Source organism: Sciurus carolinensis, chromosome 8, assembly GCF_902686445.1.
Source record: "Sciurus carolinensis chromosome 8, mSciCar1.2, whole genome shotgun sequence".
In the NCBI taxonomy this organism is placed as follows: Eukaryota; Metazoa; Chordata; class Mammalia; order Rodentia; family Sciuridae; genus Sciurus; species Sciurus carolinensis.
The window spans coordinates 17,589,899-17,614,506 of NC_062220.1; the positions used below are offsets into that span (position 1 = coordinate 17,589,899).

The following is a 24,608-nucleotide window of genomic DNA, read 5'->3' on the forward strand; positions in this document are numbered from 1 at the left end:
ATTAGGCTATGTATGAGTAGCCAGGAAAAGTGTCGGGTGCTTAGACAATAACCTTGACTGCTAGCAGAATCGTTATTACTTAGTTTGAAATTCTGCCTAAAGAAATCAAAAATTAGCAGGGACTTTGGGAATCCTTTACTCCTCTTTCCAAAAGAGAATGTAATGAGGAACTTCTGGGATGAAGCTATGAGGAAAGCAAATAGAAAAGCAAGCCTTGTGATTCTGTCATTGAGAAGTCTATAGCCCTGACTGGAGTCTTTTCCTCTTTTGATCTTTGTTACCAGTGGGAAATGACAAAGGCAAGTGGAAGGGTCTTTGATTCTTCAGAGGATGTTACTCTTTGGGGAAAGTACTAACAGATCAAGGAAGCCACACACAGAGACATTGAGCAAGCTGGCCTGGGGCCTTTGAGACCAGAGTCATGTCCATCTACAGTAAAGCAGTTTATTCTCAGAAGTCCAATCCAAATCTGTAAGAGATTAAATTTATGGAAAAAAAATCACTTGTTACTGTTTTGTGTTTTCTTGGTCTAGTGTACATATACACATTTCACGTTCACATGAGTTATTAACTATTCCATCCAAAACACAAATTTCCCCATGGCAAAGATCAGGTGGCTTGTTAGAGCTGATCCTAACTTACAATAGAACTTTTTAAAGACTTGGACATGCATATCTTTTAAAAAGTGTTCAAAATGTCATATTTAACATTTTAAACTTAAAAAATTATCTCAAAAAACAAAGAAAATAAATGCTTGTTTGAATCAGATGGTTGTGGTAGCTAATGCTACTGCCTTCATTTAAAGCTTCATTCCTTTCATTCCTTTAAGTGTTGGTAAATCTTTTATTTTTAATTCTCTGCATATACATATCTAATAATAACCCAAGGTTAAGAATGACAGTATTTAATTTGTTAAAACAGAGACTATTTTTTGTCAAATGTCAGGTTTGTTTTATATTGAATCAAAATAAAACCCAGCTGTGAACTCTGGGTCTAGTTAAGCTATAAAAAGCATAAATTTTCAATCATAGTAACTGGTGTCCACTTAAGCAGAATTAAGGGCCAGGGGAAGAAGATCATGGTGAATACTGTCGTTAACCCAGTTATCTTGATAATTTTCTTAGATTTGTGGCTACTTCAAAACCCTTGTTTTTTCTGCTTTCATTGTTGCAGTGTGATGGAACAGATCTCACCCCAAAGATTCAGGAACTGAAGTTCCAGTGTATAGTATTTTTAAATATACCCAGGTAAGCTCTGTTCATATTGTATCCTTGGTTTGATGTGAACTTTGACTTGATGTATACCTGCTTTCATAAGAGAGTCATTTCATAAAAGTCATTTCATAACATTCAAAAACGTTATTTTATGTTTTTATTATAATTATAGATAACAGTGTGGTTCATTGTGACATATTCATATATATATATGTATATATATATGTACACAATATAATTTGCTTCAATTAATTTGTCAGTACTGATCCTTTTCTCTCCTCTCCTCTCTTCCCCACCTCCCTGTTTCCTTTCCTCTCCACTTCTGGTCTTGCTCATATTTATTTACATAAATATATGTATATATTTATGCACATATGTATATATATGAATATATATATATATATAATTGGTGCATTATAATCATACATAAAATGGAATGCATTGTAGTGTATTCATACAAGTATACAGCATAATTTGTTTGATTTCATTCTTTAGTTTATCCTCTTTCCCTGCTGTCCTCCCTCCCTCCCTCTCAATCCCCTACTTCCTTTCTACTGATCTTCCTTCTATTTTTGTGAGATTTATTTATTTATTCCTTTTTTCTGTCTAACTTCTGCACATGAGAGAAAACATTTTACCCTTGATTTTCTCAATCTGACTCATTTCACTTAGCTCAATGTTCTCCAGTTCCATTTGTTTATCAGTAAATGACATTATTTTATTCTACTTTATGGCTCTGATGTGTATGTATTTCACATTTTCTTTATCCATTCATCTATTGACAGACACTTAGGCTGGTTCTATAACTTGTCTATTGTGAATTTTACTGCCATAAACATTGGAATGCGTGTATCACAATAATATGCTAATTTATTGTTTTCCTGATAATTTTGAGGAGTGGAATAACTGGGTCATATGGTTCCATTCCTAGTCTTTGGAGGAATCTCTATACTGATTTCCAAAGTGGTTGTACTATTTGCAGTTCCACCAACAATGTATAAGTGTTCCTTTCTCCTCACATCCTCATCAGGAGTTATTATTATTTATATTCCTGATGAATACCATTCGAACTGGAGCGAGATGAAATCTCATTGTAGTTTTGATTTTCATTTCTATGATTGCTAGTGATGTTGAACATATATTTTAAAAAATATTTCTTGTCCATTTACATTTTTTTCTTTTGAGAAATGTCACTTTAGTGCATTTGCTTATTTCCTGATTGGGTTATTTGTATTTTTTGTTTTTTTGGTGTTATGTTTTTTTATATATTCTGGATATTAATCCTCTGTCAGAAGAGCAACTGGCAATGATTTCTTCCCATTCCGTAGACACTTTTCACACTCTTGTTTCCTTTGCTGATACATAGCTTTTTAATTTAATGTCATCCAACTTATTGATTCTTATTTTTGTTTTTTGAGCTTTTGTGGTCTCATTAAGGAAGTTGGTGTTTGTGTTTATATGTTGGTGTGCTGACCTATCTTTTCTTCTATCAGATGCACAGTTTCTGGTCTAATTCCTAGGTTTTTCTTCCACTTCAAGATGACTTTTTGTTCAGGCTGATAGATAGGGATCTAGTTCCATTCTTGAAAGACCTGAAAACTCCACAAAAAGACATCTAGAGCTGATAAATTTGGTAAAGTAGCAGGATACAAGAGCAACATACAAACTCTGTGACTTTTCTATAAACCAATAATGAACCCCAAAGAAAAGAAATTAGAAAACAATTCCATTCACTATAACTTGGTTAGATTTATTCCTGGGTGAATTGTTTAGGTAAAAGACCTAAACAATGAAGATTATCAAATACTGAAGAAATAAATTGAAGAAAACATCAGAAGATGAAAAGACTTCCCATGTTCTTGGACAGGCAGAATTAATATTGTCAAAAATGGCAATATTACCAAAAGTGACCCATATAATCCCCATCAAAATTCCAATGACATTCTTCACAGACTAGAAAAAAAAATAGTTCTAAAGTTCATATGGGAGAATAAAAGGCCCAAAATAGCCAAAGCAATCCTGAGCAATAATAACAAGACTAAAGGCATCATAGTACCAAAACACAAAATTATACTACAGATTCAAGGTCAGCTTTGGGTTGGCTGGCCCTAGGTAGAGTCCGGGTCAGTGGGAGGAGCAGCAGCAGGGCGGGACTGAGGAACTCTACATCTCATTCAGGTCAAGCAGAGTCTGGTCCAGCATCCTTTGAGTACAGAGGTGCTCCTCTTTGGTGCATTTCAGCTTATCTTCCAAATCATCAATTGTCTATTCCAGTTTGGCTACTGATCTCCCAGCAAACTCAGCACGAGTCTCTGCCTCCTTGTGTTTATGATTAAGAATCTTTATTTCTTCCTCTTATTTGTCTTCATTTTGAAAGTAATTTTCTTCAGCAGCATTCAGACACTTCAGGTTCTGGTCCATCAGTCTGATCTTGATACCGCCATTTACCGGTAACGAGTTCTGCTCCCTCTAATGTTGAAGTTTGAACCCTAGAGAAGCACGCCAAGGCAAGCATATTAAGCAGGTTTAATTTAAAAGTAGTAATAATACAGACGTCTCCCGAGGGGGAGAAGGGGGCCATGGCTGATGTTCTAAAGTGTCAAGAAGTGAGTGCACCCTACATCTTTTATAGGCTAAGGTCTCTTTTGTTCTCCAGTTCTCTTCCCCCTATTTCTCCTTCCTGCCTATGTGACTAGGCCTGGTTTTGCAGGTGAGATGTAAAAAGTGAGAAGCGGGATGGGGCAGGGGGAGGGCCAAAGTGATTCAGCCAGGCAAGGGCCCAGGGGGCATCAATTAGCAGCTCCTTGTTGCAGTCCTTGGCAAGGGCAGGTAAATTTGGTAATCAATGGGCTCTGGAGATCCCTGACATCCCATTCTCCCAGGGGCAGTCTCCAACTTCCAGAGGCAGATGGCTTTCATGGCCTCCATTTCCTCAACTTGACCCGATCCCCTATTTCTACACTAACTGCCTGTCCCCAGTTCTGGCTTCAATCTGCTCATGCATCTCTTGGCGACGGGACTCTGCCAGCCCAGCTCGTTCCTCTGTGCGTTCCAAGTCTCCTTCAATAATCACTAACTTACCAGCCACCTCTTCATACTTCCTATCTGCTTCTTCTGCAATGTGCTTAGCTTCTTTGAGTTGGATTTCCAGGAGTTCCATCTTTTCTTCATCTTTTAGGGCCTGGTTTTCAATAACCTTCACACATCTTTCACTCTCATCAGCAGCTTTTTCTGCTTCCTCTGGCAGTAGCGAGGCTCTCCTGAGCACAGTCCAGTTCCTCTTCAACCAGTTGGATCCTACAGTTCAAGGAGGCGACCTCAGCCTCAGCCCCTTGGGCCTGAAACCTCAAACGAGAGCAAGTCCACCCCCTATCCCCCCCTGCATCCTTCACAGGGAAGTGGGGGAAGGAGAGGCTGCTGATCCCCTCCCTCCGACCGCACTGACCTTTAACTGGAAGGCTGCTTTCTCCTTTCAACACCCCTTCTACCCCCACCCCCTTGTATTTTTCACCAAACCCTCTCTGCCTCTTCCCAGAGATTCCAGCTGGGCTAGAGGCTGAGCACTTTTGGGAATAACATTAAGGGAATGTGAGCACAACGCAAAGTGTTTTTAAAAGTATGTTGTGATGTACACATTTTGTAATTACTTTTTTTGTTGTTACAGTAACCACTTATAAAACATTCCAAATAATTTCATAGCTCTGAAGCAGCAATCTAATTCCTTTCTCACTTTTAGAAGGTAACTTTCCAGCCTAATCCCTATTGCCCTCTCTATAGAGGAGGAAAAGAGAAATGGCCTGCCTTACTGAAAGCCAAACAGAGCCCAGGGAAAGAATGAACCATGGGAAACCTCATTGCTCTGTGCAAAGTACCAGCCAAACCACAAAGGTGATTCCAAGAGGAGTTAGCCAAAAAACAAAAACCGTGCTATTCAGGTTTTGTTTTGTTTTCAGCTTTAAGGTATCTTTAGACAACTTTTTTTACTTAAAAAATTAGAATAAAAAATAAATTTTATTATTATTTTTCTTCCATCAGAAATGACCAAATTAAGATGGTAAGGAAATCTCTGAGACCTTTTGTTTTTGTGGTGCTGGGGATTGAATCCAGGGCCTCTTGCATGTTCCTCAAATGCTCTACCATTGAACCCTATCCTTATCCCTGAGACCAAATTTTCTCCCATTTCTATTTCTATTCACTTCCAAGTGTTCACAGAATGGATCATGGGTCCCTTAATCTTGAGGTGACCACTTAATTGCTCTCCTGCCTCCTTGAAAAAAAGAAAGGAAGAATGAAAGAAAATTATGTTTTTGCCACTGATTTAGCCATATGAAACTCATCTCATCACCCTTTTCTGGGTCTGAAGCTGCTGTATCTAAAAGTGCCATCTCACTGTGCTTTGTATTAGTCAGTGCTGGAGAATCTTGAATAGCTTGTGTACAAAACTTTTTAAATTTTATATTATTTTGAATCTTTGGGGCTGAGGTACCTGTCCACCCCATCTGGCTATGAGAGTCCTACAGTTCGGGCTGGCAGTGTCCTGATCTTTCAAAGTTTCTTTCACAACCCAATCCCCACTTTTAGATGAGGTTTCTGTGAGGTCTGTTAGGTGTACATCCTGCAGCTTATTGGCTTAAAATGTACTCTCCTTTGTTGTGGTCTCTTTGGGGCCAGTTGGGAGAAAGAGAAACCAATAGTGCAACTGTTTTGATACTGAATGTTGACAAGTGTCTTTTTGAAATAAAGAAGCAGTCCCTTCCCCCCCAAAAAAAATTAATTGCAGAGCTATAGTATCAAAACCAAATGGTACTGACATAAAAATAAACATGAGACCAAGGGAATGAATAGACTAGAAGACACAGAGACAAACCCACACAGACAAGAGCCATCTCATCTTTGACAAAGATGCCAAAAACATAAGGTATAGAAAAGACAGCCTTTTTAATGAGTGATGCTGGGAAAACTGGATAGCCTTTTACAGAAGAAAATCAGTTACCTTAGTGACTTATTAAAGGTTTTCAGATGATAATTTTGTTCTTCTACTTGGTTTATCTAGTGTTCTCTATGGTAGATGGTTTTCTGTGTCACATGATGTTCTTAGTCTAGACTCATCCAGCCTTAAGAGATCCAGAAACCCCTCTTGATTGGAACATTTTCATTTATTTCTCAATTGCTGCCCTCCTACCCCTACTCTGCCTCCTCCAGGAGTGATAGAAGTAAACAAATTTTTGTTCTCAGTTTCTCAAAAGCTGTTAGGAAACCATCCAGCCTGATTCATGTGTGGATTTCATTGCCAGACGATTGCTTTGAAAAAGTAGAATCAATTAGAGAAGCATTTTCTAGCCAGGATGTCAATTCTCTTTGGTACTATTATATACCTCAGGAGAAAGGAATATTTAAGAGTAACTAGTCTCAAAATAAGCACATTACCTCAGCAACATAAAATAAGATTCTAGGCTTCCAAGCCAAGATTTTGGAAGGCATGGATCTCTAACCCTTTGTTAGTTACCTACTGAACAACTCAGACACAAAATCTGCAGATAAGGTCGACTTAGACCGAATTTAATTAAAACAAGAGTTCTATGTAAATTCATGTCTATGTAGTCTGATTATTCTTGGCAGTGCTCCGTATAGTCAGTTGCAATCTTATTCCAGAGACATCTTTAGCTTATTTCAGGAGATGGCCTAGATTCTCAGGAAACATTGGCTATTAGCAGTCTGTATTTTTTTTTCTCTTTTCTCCTTTTTATTCTTGCTCCTCTTTCTTCTACCGTTTGTATTCTCCTTCCTTTACTTTCCTAATTGCTTTTATTTCCCCTTCCCTTTCTGATTTTGTCTTTTCCCATTCCCTTCCCAGTCCTTTCTTCTTCAGTTGCCTTTTCTTCTCTCACAGCCTTTCTTATCTTAATTACTCCTAGTGTGGTGAATGCTACCCACCTCCATTCAAGTCTCTTATACTAGCATGTATGTGTCTTCCCTTAAGACCAGTTCTGAAACCACCTGAAGATAATTCATAGGATAGCATAGAAACAGACATACATGAACCCCAGAGTGAGACATGTTGAGAAATAATGAATCAGGGGAGATTTGGATACCGTAGGATGCTTTTGTGGCAAAATTATGACCATTTTCACAGTATGGTACCTTGGAGATGATAAATCCATTTTCTTTTCTTTTGAAAGGTGGGCATCAAGAATAGAAAATTGTTCTTATACTTTATGAACATTGGTTCTAACTGTACATTAGTACCAAATTTATTTTAAAAATGATCCGTAAGTACAAAAAGTATACATAATTATGGGGTATTATGTGCGGTCTTGGTATATGTGTTCATTACTTTAACTGCAGGTTGGTCTCTAATGATAGAATCACAAGCAGAATAGTCTATTTACTTCTGTTTTTCTTCTTACCTTGCAGATATTGTGCAGGCACAATGCCCTGGGGAAACCCGGGAGACCACCATGACTTTGAGCCTCAACGCCATGATGATGGCTATATTGAAGTCATTGGTTTCACCATGGCCTCTTTGGTGAGCAGTTCAACTATTCTGTTGAAATAAAATGCATTTAAGGCATAGAGTTTATTAATTCATAGTCTTTTACAACATAGAGTTGCTTAGAAAAAATATAAACAAAGTCAGCATGCCACTCTGAAACTTACGAATAACTGATTGATTTAAAAAAAAAATTTAAATTAGTATCATTTCATAAAAACTAATTTTCTACCAGAATAAAAAGTTTTCATGCTAATCAAAAAGGTTTATACCACAGAAATATCCCAGCTGATGTAAAAACCATAACACTTAGTTCTTTTTTGGATCACTGAGGACTAGAATGTTTAGGTAAAAAATTAAACTGGTTATTTGTGTTCAACTTCATCTCGCTTACTTATACATATGATGCACATATCCATTATCACAAAATACTTGCATATAGGAAGACATCATTATCATGACTTTAGTGACTATTCACTTGCTATAGTATTAAGATCACTTTGTTTTTCAATATTGTTTGCTTGTATTAAAAGGTAAATTTGTAGTAAAATGTATTTTCAGACGTTCCTGTTTGTTCTTAAATGAGGGAACCAATTAAAATTATACTTATTATTTTATCATATGTAAATCTATCCATTATCAGTTTGAAAAAGCAAATCAAAATAAAGCCTCTACTTGAAATCTTTGGTTAGCACTTTCTTGGTTCCTTATACCTTGTGCAAAAGAGCAAGAAGGTTGTACTTGTTATGACAAATAAAGCAAATGGGTCTTGTTTCACTTATCTTGTGAATTACAAAAGAGTCTTCCTCAATCATGTCCAATTGGTGAAGCTTAACAGAATAGCATATGGTAATTATGGCAAGAATCTCCATCACTTGAGTTGTGTTCCCTGTTCCACTTGCCATCTCTAGAATGAAAGAGGTTGTTACGGTGTGAAAGATTGAGATTGACCTACTTTTCAGGGTTATAGCTCCTATGCTGCTGTTTTTCACCAGTGCTTTTCATGGCAATAAGGAAGATACATCAAAGAAAAAACAGATTAAGTTCAGACAGGGTATGTGCAAGGAAATATTATTGGATGTGAACAAACCATGCTGACATGTAATGGGAAAAAACCCAAATTGTCCCTATGTGTTTACTCATTTATTCACCGATCCAGTGAACATTTATTGATTGGTTACCATGTGTCAGAGCTTCCTAGTCCTGGCTGTGAGGTAGAAGGTTCTCAGGGATTATCTGAGGGATAATGATCCCTTCTGCAACCCCAGCAAGTCGAGGGGTTACCAGATACTTCTCTTTTGCTCTTAGGGTCAAACTTTAAATCCTTTCTTGACCTATGAAGTCAAGGCTCTCTCTGGTTTTCCAGCTTTCCCCACTTCCATCTTTGCTTCTGAGCTGAAGTGGCTCCCAGTCAAGCAGAGATTTGAACATCCCCTTCTTCTTCCTCTCCCTTTAACATGCTTTTTAACTCTTCATCTTCTATGACTTTTCAGTATCTGGGTAAGGTTCTTCATATAGTCTTTTTTGGGGAGGTGTTTATTTACAAATGTACAGTTAGTGTTTGAGCGGTAGAGATGGGCAGATAGAAACCGAGTCATTAGAGGAGAGTTAAACAGAGGGACTCTTTATCTATAGTGTATTAGGTTATGGAAAGCAACAATTCCTTACCTGAAGGATGAAGGACAAAGAAATGGTCACCTGTAATAGAAAGAGAGCTACTTGGAAGGGGTCCCTTGATAGACTTGATATTCACTAAGAGGAAGCTGCCAATCTGTGCCTACCAGGCACAGGAAGAGCACAAATATGTTTTCCTTGCCCTCTGGATCTTCTGTAGGTGGCTTCCTCTGGAGAAATCTGACTCAGAGCCAGAAGATACATAACCACTGATACAGTCCAAATAGATCAACTTTATAAGATAGAAAGGAGGGCAGGGAGGGTGGCAGAGGCAGCTGGGAGTGGTCAATGATGGGCATCAATCACTGCAGTTATGACTAACGGAGGGGGCACAGGGACAGAGCAGGAAGCCAGACACCTGCAGCTGGCAACATGGAAATGTGATCAACGGGGTGAATTTTACCAGGAGATGAATGGCCTTGGCATTCTGGAAAAAGGGAAATTTACAAACACTTGCAAGTGTAAGAATCAGTCTTGTGTTGGAACTAGAAATAGCTTTACGTAATATAATCATAGGGGAAAGTGAGAGTGAGTCATGTGGTTCTGGAGAAGTAGAAGAGCCAGATCCTAGGGTGCATAAAGAATTTATCTATGAGATTTTACTTTATTGAGTGTAACTGGGAGTTAATAAAATGTTTCTTAAATGTGTACTTTTAATGGGAATATGGACCCCAAGTACTCAGCTTTTATAATTATCAACTCATAGATGGTCATCCTTGTCCCCATCTCTGACCTTTTCCTGTATTTTATTTAGATGCCAGTTCCAGATGTCATGTTATTTTACCCAGAAAGACTTTCCTTTATTAAAAATACTCCAATAATGTTATCTTATCTAAAACAAATTGTTGAATATCACTGACTCTCTACTTAGTGCTCAAATTTCTAATTGTCTTCAAAATGTCATTAGTTTTCTTATGCTCTGTTTGTCTGAATCAGGATCCAAAAACAGTTTGCACATTGTGTTTGGTCGATAAGATTCTTAAACCGGTATAGATTCTTTTCCAACTCTTTTTTTTTTTTTTTTCCCATTTGTTTGTTGACAAAACCTGGTCATTTGTTTGGTAAAATTTCTGAGTCAGAATTTCACTAATATTATCCCTGAGGTATCAATTAACATGCTCTTCTTTCTTCTCCAGTTCCAGTAAATTGACAGTTGGCTCTAGATACATTTCCCTGTAAACTGGTACAGGGTGAGCTTTCCTAATTCAAAAATCCAAAATCTGAAACTTACTGAATGTTTTTAGATTTCAGATTTTCAGATTAGAGATGCTTCACTGGTAAACTATGAAAATATTCCAAAATCCAAAAACATTATGAAATCTGAAACACTTCTGGTCCCAAGCATTTTGGAAAAGGGGTGCTCAACCTAGGTTCTAGGAACATCATTTATGTTTTCCAACAAATCCCTTTGTAGGAGTGTTTTCTTTTTCCAAAGGGACTGCATAATAAGTAGTTGTCTCTCTCTAATGTTAGCAGATATTGATAGTCATTGTCTGGATCCAACAATCATTAGGGATTGCAAAAGAGTGATATTCTAATTTATCTATTAATTGGAATGTTTCTTTAAAGAGAGGTCTTTCTTCACCTGTTATTTCATCACTTAGTTATATACTTACATAGGAAAGGCAGAATAAGAGACTTTTTTTTCTTTCTGTATTTTCAGAATAATGAGTTGGTTAAGTAGCATCCTCTGATGGTGATTGGTTATAAAATGGCATTGAATATTTGGACACTTATCCATCAAGAATTTGGTTCCACGTGTCCTCCTCATGAGTCTGGTTGGGCTTGTGAGTGCCTTGAGGGGTCAAGGACAGTGGAAGCCATGCTATGCCGCTTTTGGGGCTGGGTCATTAAAGGCCATGCAGTGTATGGGAAATCTGGGCAACACTGATGGTCTCCAGTTAATAGGAATTTAAAAAATTCAACTTAAATATCTGTGCTTTCATTCATTTAGTGTCATTTATAAGTATTAATTGAATCCACAGATACCAAATCCATGGATGACATGCTTCTAGGTAAAACAGTTAAGAAGTGGGCTTAGAGGCCCTGTCCTTGGGGTTCTCACAGCTTGGTGTTGTGGGGGTGACCCAAGAAGTAAAAATGTCATCACGGTCCAATGTAATAAATTCTGGAAGTGAGGCTTGTGTAAGAATAGGAGGGAGAGATGGGCTTATCAGTGAAGAATTCTCAGAGGAGGAAGGGATTGAGGTGTGATGTGGCCCCGTGGCCATTCCTATCAGAGGAACTAGCCCGAGGGCCCATATCCTAGGAGAACCACTGGGGGCGCCTTTGAGTGACCATACATACGGTGACTACAGACAGAGATATGGAGAAAGGGCAGACGTAGAACCTGCTGAACTGTCGATGATAGACCAAGGGAGAGGGTGACAGGAGCAGACTTGTGCTTTAGAAAGGTTGCCTGGGTGTTGGTGGGGGAGGCGACGAGGATGGACAAATCAACACATTGGTACCCGTGTCCAGGTGAAGAAGTGAGGAGACCTGGAAGCCAGAAGCAAGAAAGTGGCAATGAAGATGGAAGGGACTGGTGAGTTGACATCATTTGGACATAGTGACTCACTGAGAAGGGTAAAGAGCAGCAGTGTAAGTGAATCCTGGGACCATAGGCATCCAGGTAAAGGATGACTGCCTTAAAGGAGGTAGAAAATAGAAAAGAGAATACTACAAAAGCAATGGACTCTGTTTTACGTATTTTTAACTTGAAATTCCTGGAAGACGTATAAGGGAATATAAAAACAGGCAATTGGAAATATATAGTTAGAGCTCAGGAGATCTCTCTAGGTTGGAGAGATGGTTTTAGGAACCTGTCACTTCCTACCGTCTTCCATCCTATCATTTGTAGGAAAAAGAGAAAAACAATAGTAGATGGGAGTTGTTGAACTGAAAATGGAATACCAAAATCACATGAATTACGTATTCCTTATGTGATATGAATAATGAAATACATGCACACCTGCTACCATCAATGTGTGATAGGTCGCCAATTCTAGTGACTCCCAGTCGCTTTCAAAATAGGAAATCCTACTGCAGAAAAGCAGAGTTGGATGTAGTTTAAGATGAAAGGTCTTTAGCATCCTGTACTCTCTAAATAATACTGGAAACTACTTCTCTGTTTTCACACACATCTAACCTTATTCCTCACCGTTCTGCATTGCTTTTCATTCAGGACGAAAAGGTCTTATTTTTAGTCATTCAATTCTGCATTTCTTAAAACTATTATATCAATTATGTTTCAAAGAAGGCAAGTTACATGAGAACTCAAGCATCTGTGTAAGATGATTTCATAAACAGAAGAGTGAAGTTATTTGAGTTGTGTGTGTATATTTTGTGTATTTAAAACAGTTGCCATGTAATTTAAAAACATAACTAGTAGGTCATGTCTTTCAGAAGCAAATTATTTTTGTTAGAATTTTGACATGTCTGAAGTCATTAAAAGCTATGTACTTTCAAGCTCATGGAATAAACTAATTAATATTTTTGTAGATTGCTTATAACTTAAGTAAAATCCAAAGAACAGAAAATTCAGAGTGGCTCTTGGAGACAAATTTAAAATAGAATTACTGGAATAGAATAAAAAAAAAAGACTATTTCTTTTAGACTCTTTATCTTGTAATTGCAAACTTCAAAGCAGAAGTCTTCAATTCACTATATTGATTGAGACGCATTCCTACTAATTAAGATGATTCTTCACTGGGTACGGTATCCTGATTACCTTTATGGATTTTACACAGGCCATAATCAGGCATTGTAATTTGTATTTATTTCTGCCACAATTTTCTGCCATTATAGTTGTGAAGGTCCTTTCATGTTAAGTCTGTTTCTAAGTGATTTAAAACTGTTCAAGACAGTTCAAAGCATTATTCAGATTGAGGAAGTGGGAGCCTAATTTGCTATTCAGTATGAAATCCAAGATTTCAGTCTTATAAACTTTAAAGAAAGCACATTCATCTTTTTGTTAATTGAAATTAAAATGTGTAAGTTCTTTTATATTTATGAATTAGGAAGGAAAAGGTTATTCAGTGAGAAAAAAATACATGGGGAACTTCCCAGGATTGAAGTTTTATCTTTACCATGTAACATAATATTTTAAATTTTTTAGAAAATAAATGTAACACTTAATGTTTGCTTATTTTGATAATCTGCACATTAGGATCAGTGAATATATCAGTCACAATCTTATGATTCATAAAATGACTGTATTTTAATGTATTTTCTTCCAATGACTTTATTTTTTAAAATTTATTTTTATTGTAAATAAATTGGATGCATCTTGTTTCTCTGGTTGTACATGAAGTAGAGGCATACCATTTGTGTAATCATACATTCACATAAGGTAATGGTGTTTGATTCATTCTGTTATTTTTTCCTTCCACCCCACCCCTCCCACTCCTCTTTTCCCTCTATAAAGTCCCTCCTTCCTCCATCCTTGCCCCCCTCCCACCCCCCCTTTATCTTTATGTTTTAAAATATACATGAAATTGTGTTTCATATATATGAAACTGGTAACTAGAAATAGTCACCTACTGACCAGTTATGAAACTTTTAGGTTCCTAATGTTTGTTGTTATGAATAATCCTGTAATTAACATAATCATTTGGAAACCTCTGTACACATTTCAAATTATTTTCTTATGATAAATCCTCAGGAAATAAATTACTGATTCAATGACATAAAGTTTTAAAACTCTCTTAACAAAATTTTTAAAACTGCTTTTTAGAAATTTTACATTGTTCCCAATGTACAGAGTACAACAGCAGTGGACAGGGTACTTGGATGACAAGTGACTTAAATGTCCTACAGGTGCTGAAAAAGTGTTAATGGAAGAAACATAAATGCTGTTATAACAGAGTCCCTGACAAAACAGAAGGAGGGAGAAAGTAAGATTCCATCCTCACACATGATGCATGTTTTATTACGTTATTAAAACTTAAAACGTGGGAACAAATAGGTCCTAAATAACCAAAAATGTAAAGACAACCATGTTTATTGTTACCCCTTGAGTCTTTTTTTTTTTTAAACAAGCTTTGTGTCTTTGTATATGTTAATGGGCTGTGTATTTTTCAGTTGCCAAGACTTATTTCGAATACAGGTCTTTTGACAGATTGACTTACTGCAAATATATTCTCTCAGTTTGTGCTTTTCTTTTTGTATTCTTATGATTTCTTTTGATGAGCACATGTTTAAAACATTTTTATGAATTCCAGTTTAATGAAGGAGGCTTAACTTCTGTTAAAGATTCTTGCATAGTTCTTAAAAATTATTTCCTTATTCCAAGAAAGGTCAGGAAGGCATTCTGTGTTTTATTCCTGAAGATTTATTGTTTTGGCTTTTATGTGTAAGTGATTCCATTCAGATTAATTAAAAAAAATTTAGCTGTAGGTAGACACAATGCCTTTACTTTATTTATTTATTTTTGTATGGTGCAAAAATTGAAACCAGTGCCTCACATGTGTTAGACAAGTGCTCTTCCCCTGAGCTATAACCCTGCCCTAAATTTAATTTTTATATATTGTATAAGATAGCTACTCATTCATTTTAAAAAATGTATTTATCTAGTTCTTTTATGCACTATTTGTTGAATGAATTTCCTTTTCTATAGAATCAACTTGGTGCCTTTGCCCTCTAATGTGTGTGTGGACCTTTTTCTGAAATCTCTATTCTTTTATATTCATGCCAATCTATATTTATGCCAATACCACTCTGTCCTGACTACTCTAGCTTTATAGTTAGTCTTCAGTCTGGTAATATGATTCATTTCACTTAGTTCTAAGATAATTTTTGTTAATATAGGTCCTCTGCATCTGCATATCAATTTTATAATTTGTCAATATCTACCAAAAATCTCTTGCAATTTGAATTGGGATTGCACTGAACCTTTAAATTTGAGGATAGGATATTAGCAATATTGATTGTTCCATTCCATGAACGTGGTATATTTCTTTATTTAGGTGTTATTTTCTCCTTTCAGCAGGGTAATTTTCAGGTTCCTGCACCTCTTCTGTTAATTCCTAAGTATCTGATGCTTTTTGATGCAATTTTATATAGTATTTTTAATTTCACATTTATTATTGCTGGTAAGTAGAAATAACCGATATATGTGCATTTGTTAGTTTATTTATTTATTTATTTATTTATTTACCTTGTCTTATGACTTTCCTAAATTCTCTTGAGTTCTGGTAGTTTTTGTAGGTTCCTTAGATTCTTCTGTATATACAACATGTTATTTGTGGGTAAGGACAATCTTACTATTTTCTTACACAACTTTTACTTCTTTTTTATTGTCTTATTGACCTGGCCAGTACATTCAGTAAGATGTTGAATAAAGCTGGTAAAAATTAACATGTTTGTCTTGTTCCTAATTATAGGGAGAAGCATTCATATTTCCTCATAAAATGTTATTTAGTTGGCATATTTTTTAAATAAATATTCTTTGTCCCTTAAAAATTTCTAATTTATTCCTAGTTTCCTAGGAGTTTTTCATCACAGATGTGTAGTGTATTTTATCTAATGCTTTTTTGCATCTCCAAAAATGACATGTAATTTTCTCCTTTGTTTTGTTTAAATCATAATTTCTACTCATTTTTAGAAAGGCTTATACTAACCATGAATTTCTGGACTAAAACACTCTTAGTCTTGATGTATTATCATTTTTTATTTTTTAGATGAAATTTACTAATATTAGGCATTTTTGTGACTACAATTATGAAATGTATTGGGCAATAAATTTATTTTCTTTGTTCAGTTTTGATATTAAGTTCTGTTTGCTCCATGAATTGAAATAGGAAATGATGTTCTCTTTTCTGAAACAATTTTTGGAAACTTGTATTATTCTTTTCTTATATATTTCATAGAATTTCCCAATGACCCATTTGGCTCTAAGATTTCTTTGAGAAAAGAATAGATATAGAATTATTCAGATTTCAATTCTGCTGCATCCACCACTCCTCTTTTTGAAGAAAGAATCCTCACAGTGCTGCTCAGACTGGATTCAAATTTTCAATGCTCCATGCCAGACTCATGCCACCATGACCAGCTCTATCTCTTCTTGAATCAATTTTATTCAGTTAAAGTATTTAGGGGCTTTTTCATTTTATCTACTTGTTGAGTCCATGGGCATAAAATTTTTAATTAATGTTCTGTTATTATTTTTTTACTGATTATGGAATCTGCTCCTCTATTCCTAATACAAGTAGTTTGTTATCCATCTTTTTCTCATAATTGCATTTTTCCCACTTTCCTTGTTCAATAATTTTCATATACTTTCTTTTTACATGCCATATGTAAACCCCACAATTTAACATTAGTATTTTTGCTTTAAGTAATGGACTGTCTTTTAAAGAACTTGAGATGAAAGAAAATCGATAACCCTTTGTTACCCTTATATTCACCACTTTCAGAATTCTTCATTCCTTCCTGTCAATCCAGGTTTCCATTCTGTTGTTTGAAGGAGTTCTTCCAGCATTTCTTAAAATGAAGGCAACAGATAATTACAAACTTTAATTTTTGAAAATGTTTTTATTTGACCCTCATTTATTAAATTTTAATTTTTTGGAGATAAAATTCTGAATTGACATGTTTGTTTGCTAGTTTACTTGTTCTAGCACCTTAATTATGTTGTTTCATTTTCTTCTATCCTCCATATTTTTTGAAAAAAAAAAAAAAAGTCTACTCTCGTTCGTATCTTTATTCCCCTGTACAGAATGTCTTTATTCCTGTGTTTTTGAGATTGTCTTTTTATCTTTAATTTAAAGAAGGCCTCTTTGTGGTTGTATCACTTTCTTATTACCTCTGTAACAAACTACCACAAATAGTGGCTTAAGACAACGTGGATTTATTTTACACTTATGAAGTTCATAAGTCTAAAACAGGTTGTTGGTAGAGCTGTGTAACTTCCGGAGACTCTGTGGGTGAAACCACGTTCTGGTCTTCTCCATCCTTCTCTGGCTTGTGACCCCGTATCTTATTCTGATGTCTTCTCGGCTTCTCTGACTTTGACTCTTTCCCCACCTGTCTCCTATCAGGACCTCTGAGATTGCACTGGGCCCTCTTAGACCATTCAGAATAATCTCCTTATGTCTACATCCTTAGTTTATTCAGAAAAGGCTCTTGTATTATGTAAGGTTTTCATGATTTCTGGGAGTTAGAATGTAGGCACCTTTTTTGTTTTGTAATTGTGATTTAGGGAATTATTCTGCCCATCACAGTGGTTTTCTGTGTATTTACTCCGTTTTAGGTTCTTTAATCTTCTTGAATTCGAAGATTGATTTTTTTCCCCAACACATTTGGAATTGTTTTCCACGTACATTCTGCTCTATTCTCCTTTCCCCTTCCTTCTGTATTCAAATACATGTATTTTAGGTTGTTTATTATTGTCTCACAGCTCATGAAATAAGACATTTCTGTATCTGTTTTTGGGATCAGTGGTTTCCATTGCCCTGTTTCCGCCTTCAGCGGCCCTCTTCACTTCAGTGCTCACTGCTCTTAAGTCCACCCTGTGATACTTTCATTTTTCTTCTCCATTATGGATCACATTTCTTCTTTTCATTTGTAATTCTATAGATTATATACAAATGAGTCCTTAAGGCAGTCTAAATTATGTTTTATTGCTATCTTGTATGTACTGCTTTAAGATTATGTTTTATTTAGTTTTCCACTTCTTGCTTTACAAGATACAAAAAGGTAAATCTACTTACTGTGAGAGGCAAACACTACTAGTCATGTGTTAAAAAAATTTAATAAGATAGGTTTCCTCCCAGATTTGTACATATCTATTTTATCCCATGATTCCTGGATATATTGTTTATATTGTCACTATCCTATTTCAGGATGTTTCAGGTTTTGAAGGAATGATTGTCTGTTTTAAGTAGCCTTAAAGCACAGAGTTGAATTATTTTTCCAAATTGCACCACTGAATCCCAGGCTAATGACTTAAAATGGATATAAAAAGGAATGGTCCCTTTTATGGTCTTTTATGGCTTCTTCTTCTTCTTCTTTTTCTTTTTTCTTTCTTTTTTTTTTCAGTTTGGTCTGTCATGAACTGACATAGGTAATTTCTGGGATCTGTTGAATTGAACAAGAATCCCAGTGGGAAAGGGTGCTAGATTTACAATGCAAATGAGCTATATAACATTTCTCATCTTTGTAACTTGTATAGTATGTTTGAGAGGAAAAAGATCATTTGAGATAGTTCCATTGAGGCTGTTTAATACAGGAGGAAAGTCATGGGATGTTAGAAAAACTGTAAAGAGGGCAGCCTTAAGATTAGTAGTTCATAGATGAGCAACTGTAGAAAGTCTATCACTTATAGTGCTAGAGATAGAAAGGGAGAAGATGGTGTTATTATAATTCCAAGGAGCCCAGGCTACAAGAAAGAGGTGGAATTTTGGAAAAGTAGCCACTAGAGAAGCATGTTGATCAGCTGTGCCATGATGATTGTAAGGCAGAAGTTAGAATTCTACAGACGGGAATCACTTTGTGAGAGATGGAACCAGTTGGGGATTATGTGTACATCTGGGGCCACAGAGATAGAAGAGACCTGAAGAGAGTGCTTCCTGTAGGAAATGAAAGCACAAAAAATAATCTGCCACTGCTAGAGACATTACTTGAAAAAAGAGAGTGGTGGTGTGTTAACTTTCCTCTCCTGTGACAAAATACCTGAGATAATCAACTTATAAAAAAAGAAAGTTTATTTTGGTTCATAGTTTTCTAAAATTCAGTCTGTGGTCACTTGCACCATTGCATTTGTGCCTGTGGCAAGCAGCATACTATGGAGAAAATCCTTACATCATGACTGGAAATGAAAGAGAGAGGAAGAACAGGGGTGTGGTCCCAATATTTCTTTCAAGGGCGGGTCCCTAAGGACCTAACTTTCTCTCACTAGGCTTCACCTTTTAAAGGTTCCACTATCTACCAATAGTGTCATGGGATGTGGACTAAGTCTGTAACATAAAGGCCTTTGGATGGCTTTTGAGAGCCAAACTATTTCAGGTGGAAAGAAACACTTGCTTTCTCCTTTCGTTCAACTTGCTAATTTTTATATTTATATTTTATTTTTTCTTCCTTTGCATCTGATGTACAGTACTGATTTTATTTTTCTCTATATGGCAGGAAATATTCCCAGTACCCTTGGTTAACTTTGCCATCATTCCCTTCAATAATTTGTAATGCCACATCAACAAATTCCATAGTCTTACATATATAAGTCTATTGTGGTCTCTTTTTTCACTTACACTATTTTAATTAGTGTATCTTTAAAATATTGTATAAATAAGAGTGGCTTACCATCTATTGCTCTTTTTCTCCTTTCAAACTATTATATTACTTGTGGATCTTTGTTCTTCACAATTAATAATGGAACATGTGCCACAAGTGTATTACTTACAGTTCTCCAGAGAAATAGCCAATAACTTAAGTGCGCAAGTGCATGAATGTGTGTGTGTTGAGAGAGAGAGAGAGAGAGAGAGAGAGAGAGAGAGAGAGAGAGTTAGAGAAATTAGGTGGACTATCAGGCTAGAGACCCAAGGAAGACTTGCTGTTGAAGCTTGAGTCTAAAGACAATCTGCTGTTGGTAGAATTCTTCTAACTTCTAGAAAGATTGGTCTTTCTTCAAAAAGGTTTCAAACCAACATTGGAGGCCTGACCAATCAAATAAGCCAAGGGAATGAAATTAGAAGAAAAAAATTGCAAACTTTCTAGTATTTTCACTGATATCATCCTATCTATAGAAATTCCAAGAAAATTCACAAATAATTATTACAACTCATGAGAAAGATGGCTGATACCCTATACAGTTAAAAAGAAATCAAGTCTTTGACCAATCTAGCAGTATCTCAACAGAAATAATGCATCATTTATAATATTAGTAAAAATCAATAGATGCATGAAGCTTTTATATAGAAAACTTTAAAATTTTATTGAAGGATATAAGAGAAGACTTAAATAAGTGGAAAGCTATAACATATTTATGCATAGGACAGTTCAATACTATACTGATAGTAGTTTTCCCAAATTAATATAAAAATTCAATGAAATTCAAATTAAATATCAAATACCTTTTGAAGGAATCTTATTGAGATAATATGTGAAGTAAGGAATAATATTTGCTGTTTTAATTTTTTAAATTGTCCTGATCTGTTCAAATTTTTTATTTGTTTCACAAAATTTTGCAAATTTTAGTTTTCCCTCAAATTTTCTTATCTGGGTTTTCTAATTTACTGTCTTCATAGCATTCTTACATGGTTTTTAAAATTCTCTGTTATATTCTTAGCTATCTTCCCTCTTAAAAAAACTAATGTTTTTCTTGTTTAGTCTGGCATAAGCTTTGTTTGAAAGTTTGGTAAAAGACAATAACTTCTAGTATTGCTGATTATCTCTGTTGCCTGCTCTGCTGGCTGCTGGCTTCTGCCTTAAGCATCCTCCTCAGGGATGAGGCTGGTTGATGGGTAGGGCTGGCAGCAGGGGTGAGGAAGGAGGGTAGAAAGATTTGCTATTGCTTTATGACACAAAGGTTGTCCCCATGCCATCTGACAGCAGGTAGAATAAGGACTTGAGTAGTTGAGAAGTCATCTTGAGGGGAGAAGAAAATAATACAGAGAGAGGAGTATAGTGAGGACAGACAGAATCCTGAGTCGTAGCTATGGAGCAAAAATGTCACCTAGGGCATTAAGTGACAAGAGATGCACTTATTCAGGAACTGTCATAGTCTTCCTGTCTAGAAAGGCAATACTTGAAATGTTCACAAGAATAGCACATACAAAGTTCAGTAGTTAATTGCATTCTTAATAAAACAATGTCATTATTGCTAAATGATTCATCCTAGGAAATCATGGGATGTGTATGGCTCTTGGGGCCTGTTTTAGTCGGCCTTTTCACTGCTGTGACTAAAAGACCTGACGAGAGCAATTTTAGGTGGGGGAAAGTTTATTTGAAGGCTCAATGGTTTCAGAATTCTCAGTCCATAGAGAGCAGGCCCCATTCTTCAAGGCATGATTGAGGCTGAACATTGTGGCAGAAGAATATGGTGGAGGCAAGCAGGTCATATGATGATCTGAAAACAGAGACTTCACTCACGAGATACAAAATATATACCCCAAAGGAACATCCCCTGTGACCCACCTCCTCCAGCCACACCCTGCCCACCTTCAGTTACTGCTCAGTTAATCCTTTTCAGGGGATTAATTCACCGATTGGATTAAGACCCTCATAATCCAATCATTTCTCCTCTGAACTTTCTTGCATTGTCTCACAGGTGAACTTTTGGGGTACACCTCACATCCAGACCATAACAGGGTCTGTAACTTTATAGGATGCTAACTAAGCCTAGACCACTCCAAGAGATGAAAAATACATTTTGCTAATCAGTATTTTAAAAATTATGTATGCCCTAAATTTGTTCCAAAAATAATTTAATGTGTCTATTTTACAGTAGTAGAAATGTCTTAACTCTGAAAAGCTGATGGTGGTAGTTCTTCTTGTGAGCTGGCAGTGATTTTGGGTAGATGCTGGTGTGCCCAGAGAGCTGGCACTGATAATAATTCAACTCTGTTTATAGAACATCTCGAGCATCCCTAATCTGAAAATCCAAAGTGGGACATGCTGTGAAATTCAAAACGTTTTGAGCATCAACAAGCAGAAAATTTCATATCTAATCTCATGTGCCCAAAGTCAAAAGGTGGGCACACCAAAAATAACACTTAAAATTACCTTCAGACTGTGAATATAAGGAGTACACTTTGTGAGAGATGAATGACTTGAATCTCATCCTAAAGATATCTCATTATGTTTATCCAAGTATTCTAAATTCTGAACAAAAGTCTGAAACACTTCAGGTCCAAAGCATGGTGGATAAGGAGTACTCAATTCATTTACGCTGTTGTCCTATTTTTGAGTCTGAAAAGATGGCTCCAAAGTACTCTACAGTGCTATGTATGCCCCCGATTTCAAGGAGGTGGAAGGTGTTGAAGCAACTTTTAGTCCTGTTAACCTCAGAGGAATAAGTTCTTAACTGGCAGGTTTTGCATTTTTAGCTGTCATTCAGCCTAGTCAAGACTGGAAAAAAAAATACACACACACACACACACACACACACACACGTATAATGATATTTCCTCTATTTCCTCTAGTGGATGAAATTGGTAATATCAGGTAAATATTGGGCTGAAAAGTACAGAAAGGCAAAGGAATTTTATTAGAAGAGAGAGTAGTTCAAATCACAGCTTAAGTAGTCAAAAAAACTGCCAGCCAGTAGTGGAGGATCAGGGGAAAGGCCAAAGTGAAGTTCAGGTCTCCCACTGCATTCCCCTTGCTCGCTTGGTCTCCCACTAAAGGAATAAAAGTGTGGGTAAAGTCCTCTGTTCAGTGGAGTGCAGCATCAAAGCTGTCTAGTAAGCTATGTTTCAGTTTTTCTTCCATTTTATTTTACTTCATTTTGTTGCTTTCTTTTCCTTCTCTTTGCATTTATAGTCATTTTTCTATTGTTTAGATTAATGCAAAATTCATTCAAAACATCAGATAAAGACAAATATCTGGCAGTCAAATAAATGCAAATTGGCTTCACTGATATCTCAACTAACAAGTTTTTCTCCCTCTTTTCATAAAGAGTCTTGTGACAACATGCTGATAAAATGCATGCTTTCCTTTTCCCAAAAGTCACTCTCTTAGATTTTGTGCTAGAGTTAGTGTTTGATTACTTTTATAATTTCATTATAAATTAATAGAAAAAAGATTCGCCAGTATCTTTTAAACATTCACCTAAACTAATGCCACAGAAGTTCTACTCCTTTCTAAGTACCTAAGAGTGTATATGTCCACCAAAATATATGTACCAGAAACAACCAAATGTCCACCTGCAGAAGCATCGGGAATAAGTGCAATTTGCTGGATGTCAGTCAGACATAAAAATGAGCAAAAGATGTTAGACATAGGAATAGAGACTATGTGATTTCTTTTTTATTAAGTCCAAACTCAGGCAAAATGAACCCATAGTGATAGAAATCACTAGTGGTTGTCACTTGGGTGGTAGGAGAACCATGATGAATGGGAAGGGTCATGTGGAAACCTCTTGGTTGTCATAAGATTTTTAAAGCTTGATCCAGATAAAGATTTATGTTAACTGTATGTAAATATTCATTAAGTTGTGTAATAAAATTTGTGTACTCTATGCATATCATGCACCAAAATTGCATGATTTTCATCCCTGCAAGGATACATGATAAGAACTGCATATTTTTTCACTCAGGGAAGTTTCGCTTTGACTCTCCATTCTTTGGCCACCAAGGTGAACTGAGCTCTTGTGATGTTTGATTTTGATCCTCAAAGCTGTTCTACTCTCTAGAATGCTTTTAATTGAGTAATTGATATTATTTTGCATTCCATTTACCTTACCCAGATTAGAAATAGTTTGAGGAAGGTTAACATGCAAAGGAAAAAACCTGCCCATGTTTGAAAAATAACCAAGGATCGACTGCACAATTAAGAATTAGATAAACATAATTTAGAAATTAGTCGCTGTGTACTTCAGCTTCTTTATATCCTTTTTGTAGTACTTACACTGGTTATTTAATACAAATAGATTAATACAAAGAAAAGCTTTTGTATTAAAATAGTATGGTTAAATTTAGATTTAAAATACATAAAATAAAGAGTGGTTGTCAGTGGAAATGACGATAAGCCCATCAAGAGCTTTGAATATTTAGTTGATTGATAGTCATCTTCTTATGCTGATGGCTAATGAATTTTACTATGTTTATGAAAGCCCCTTTGGACGTGGGGTCTCTAGTTCTCTTAAGTCACAATAACTTCCGGCTCCCTTTCAACTTGTTTTGACAGGCGGCCCTGCAAGTTGGGGGCCATGGAGAGAGGCTGCACCAGTGTCGTGAGGTCATGCTTCTGACTTACAAGTCCATCCCCATGCAAGTGGACGGCGAGCCCTGTAGGCTGGCCCCCGCCATGATTCGCATCTCCTTGAGGAATCAGGCCAACATGGTACAGAAGAGCAAGAGGAGAACCTCCATGCCTTTACTCAATGAGTGAGTCTGCTCCCTGCCTACCCCGGTTCCCACGAAGACCTTGACAGACAGGTGGCAGAGCATGTGCATGGTCTGGGACCACACTGATGGGAAGGGAAGAGAAGTCCAGGAAACTCAGCAATCCCTGTGTCTCTCCTTGGAACACAGACCTTTTTCCTTTACTGTAGGATCCCTTGACCCTTCTTT

The 24,608-nt window shown here is 36.3% G+C and overlaps 1 protein-coding gene and 1 pseudogene across 2 annotated transcripts in view; one reads left to right on the forward strand and one right to left on the reverse strand.

Annotated features, from left to right (window-relative positions):
- Dgki (diacylglycerol kinase iota) overlaps positions 1-24,608 on the forward strand; it is a 428,083-nt gene that overhangs the window by 256,875 nt on the left and 146,600 nt on the right. For both annotated transcript variants that reach the window (XM_047561379.1, XM_047561380.1), the window contains 3 exons: positions 1,174-1,247; positions 7,629-7,740; positions 24,223-24,422. In XM_047561379.1, coding sequence (XP_047417335.1) covers positions 1,174-1,247; positions 7,629-7,740; positions 24,223-24,422 — 386 coding nt within the window. The remainder of the gene's footprint in view (positions 1-1,173; positions 1,248-7,628; positions 7,741-24,222; positions 24,423-24,608) is intronic.
- LOC124990449 (tropomyosin alpha-3 chain-like) lies at positions 3,378-7,339 on the reverse strand (annotated as a pseudogene).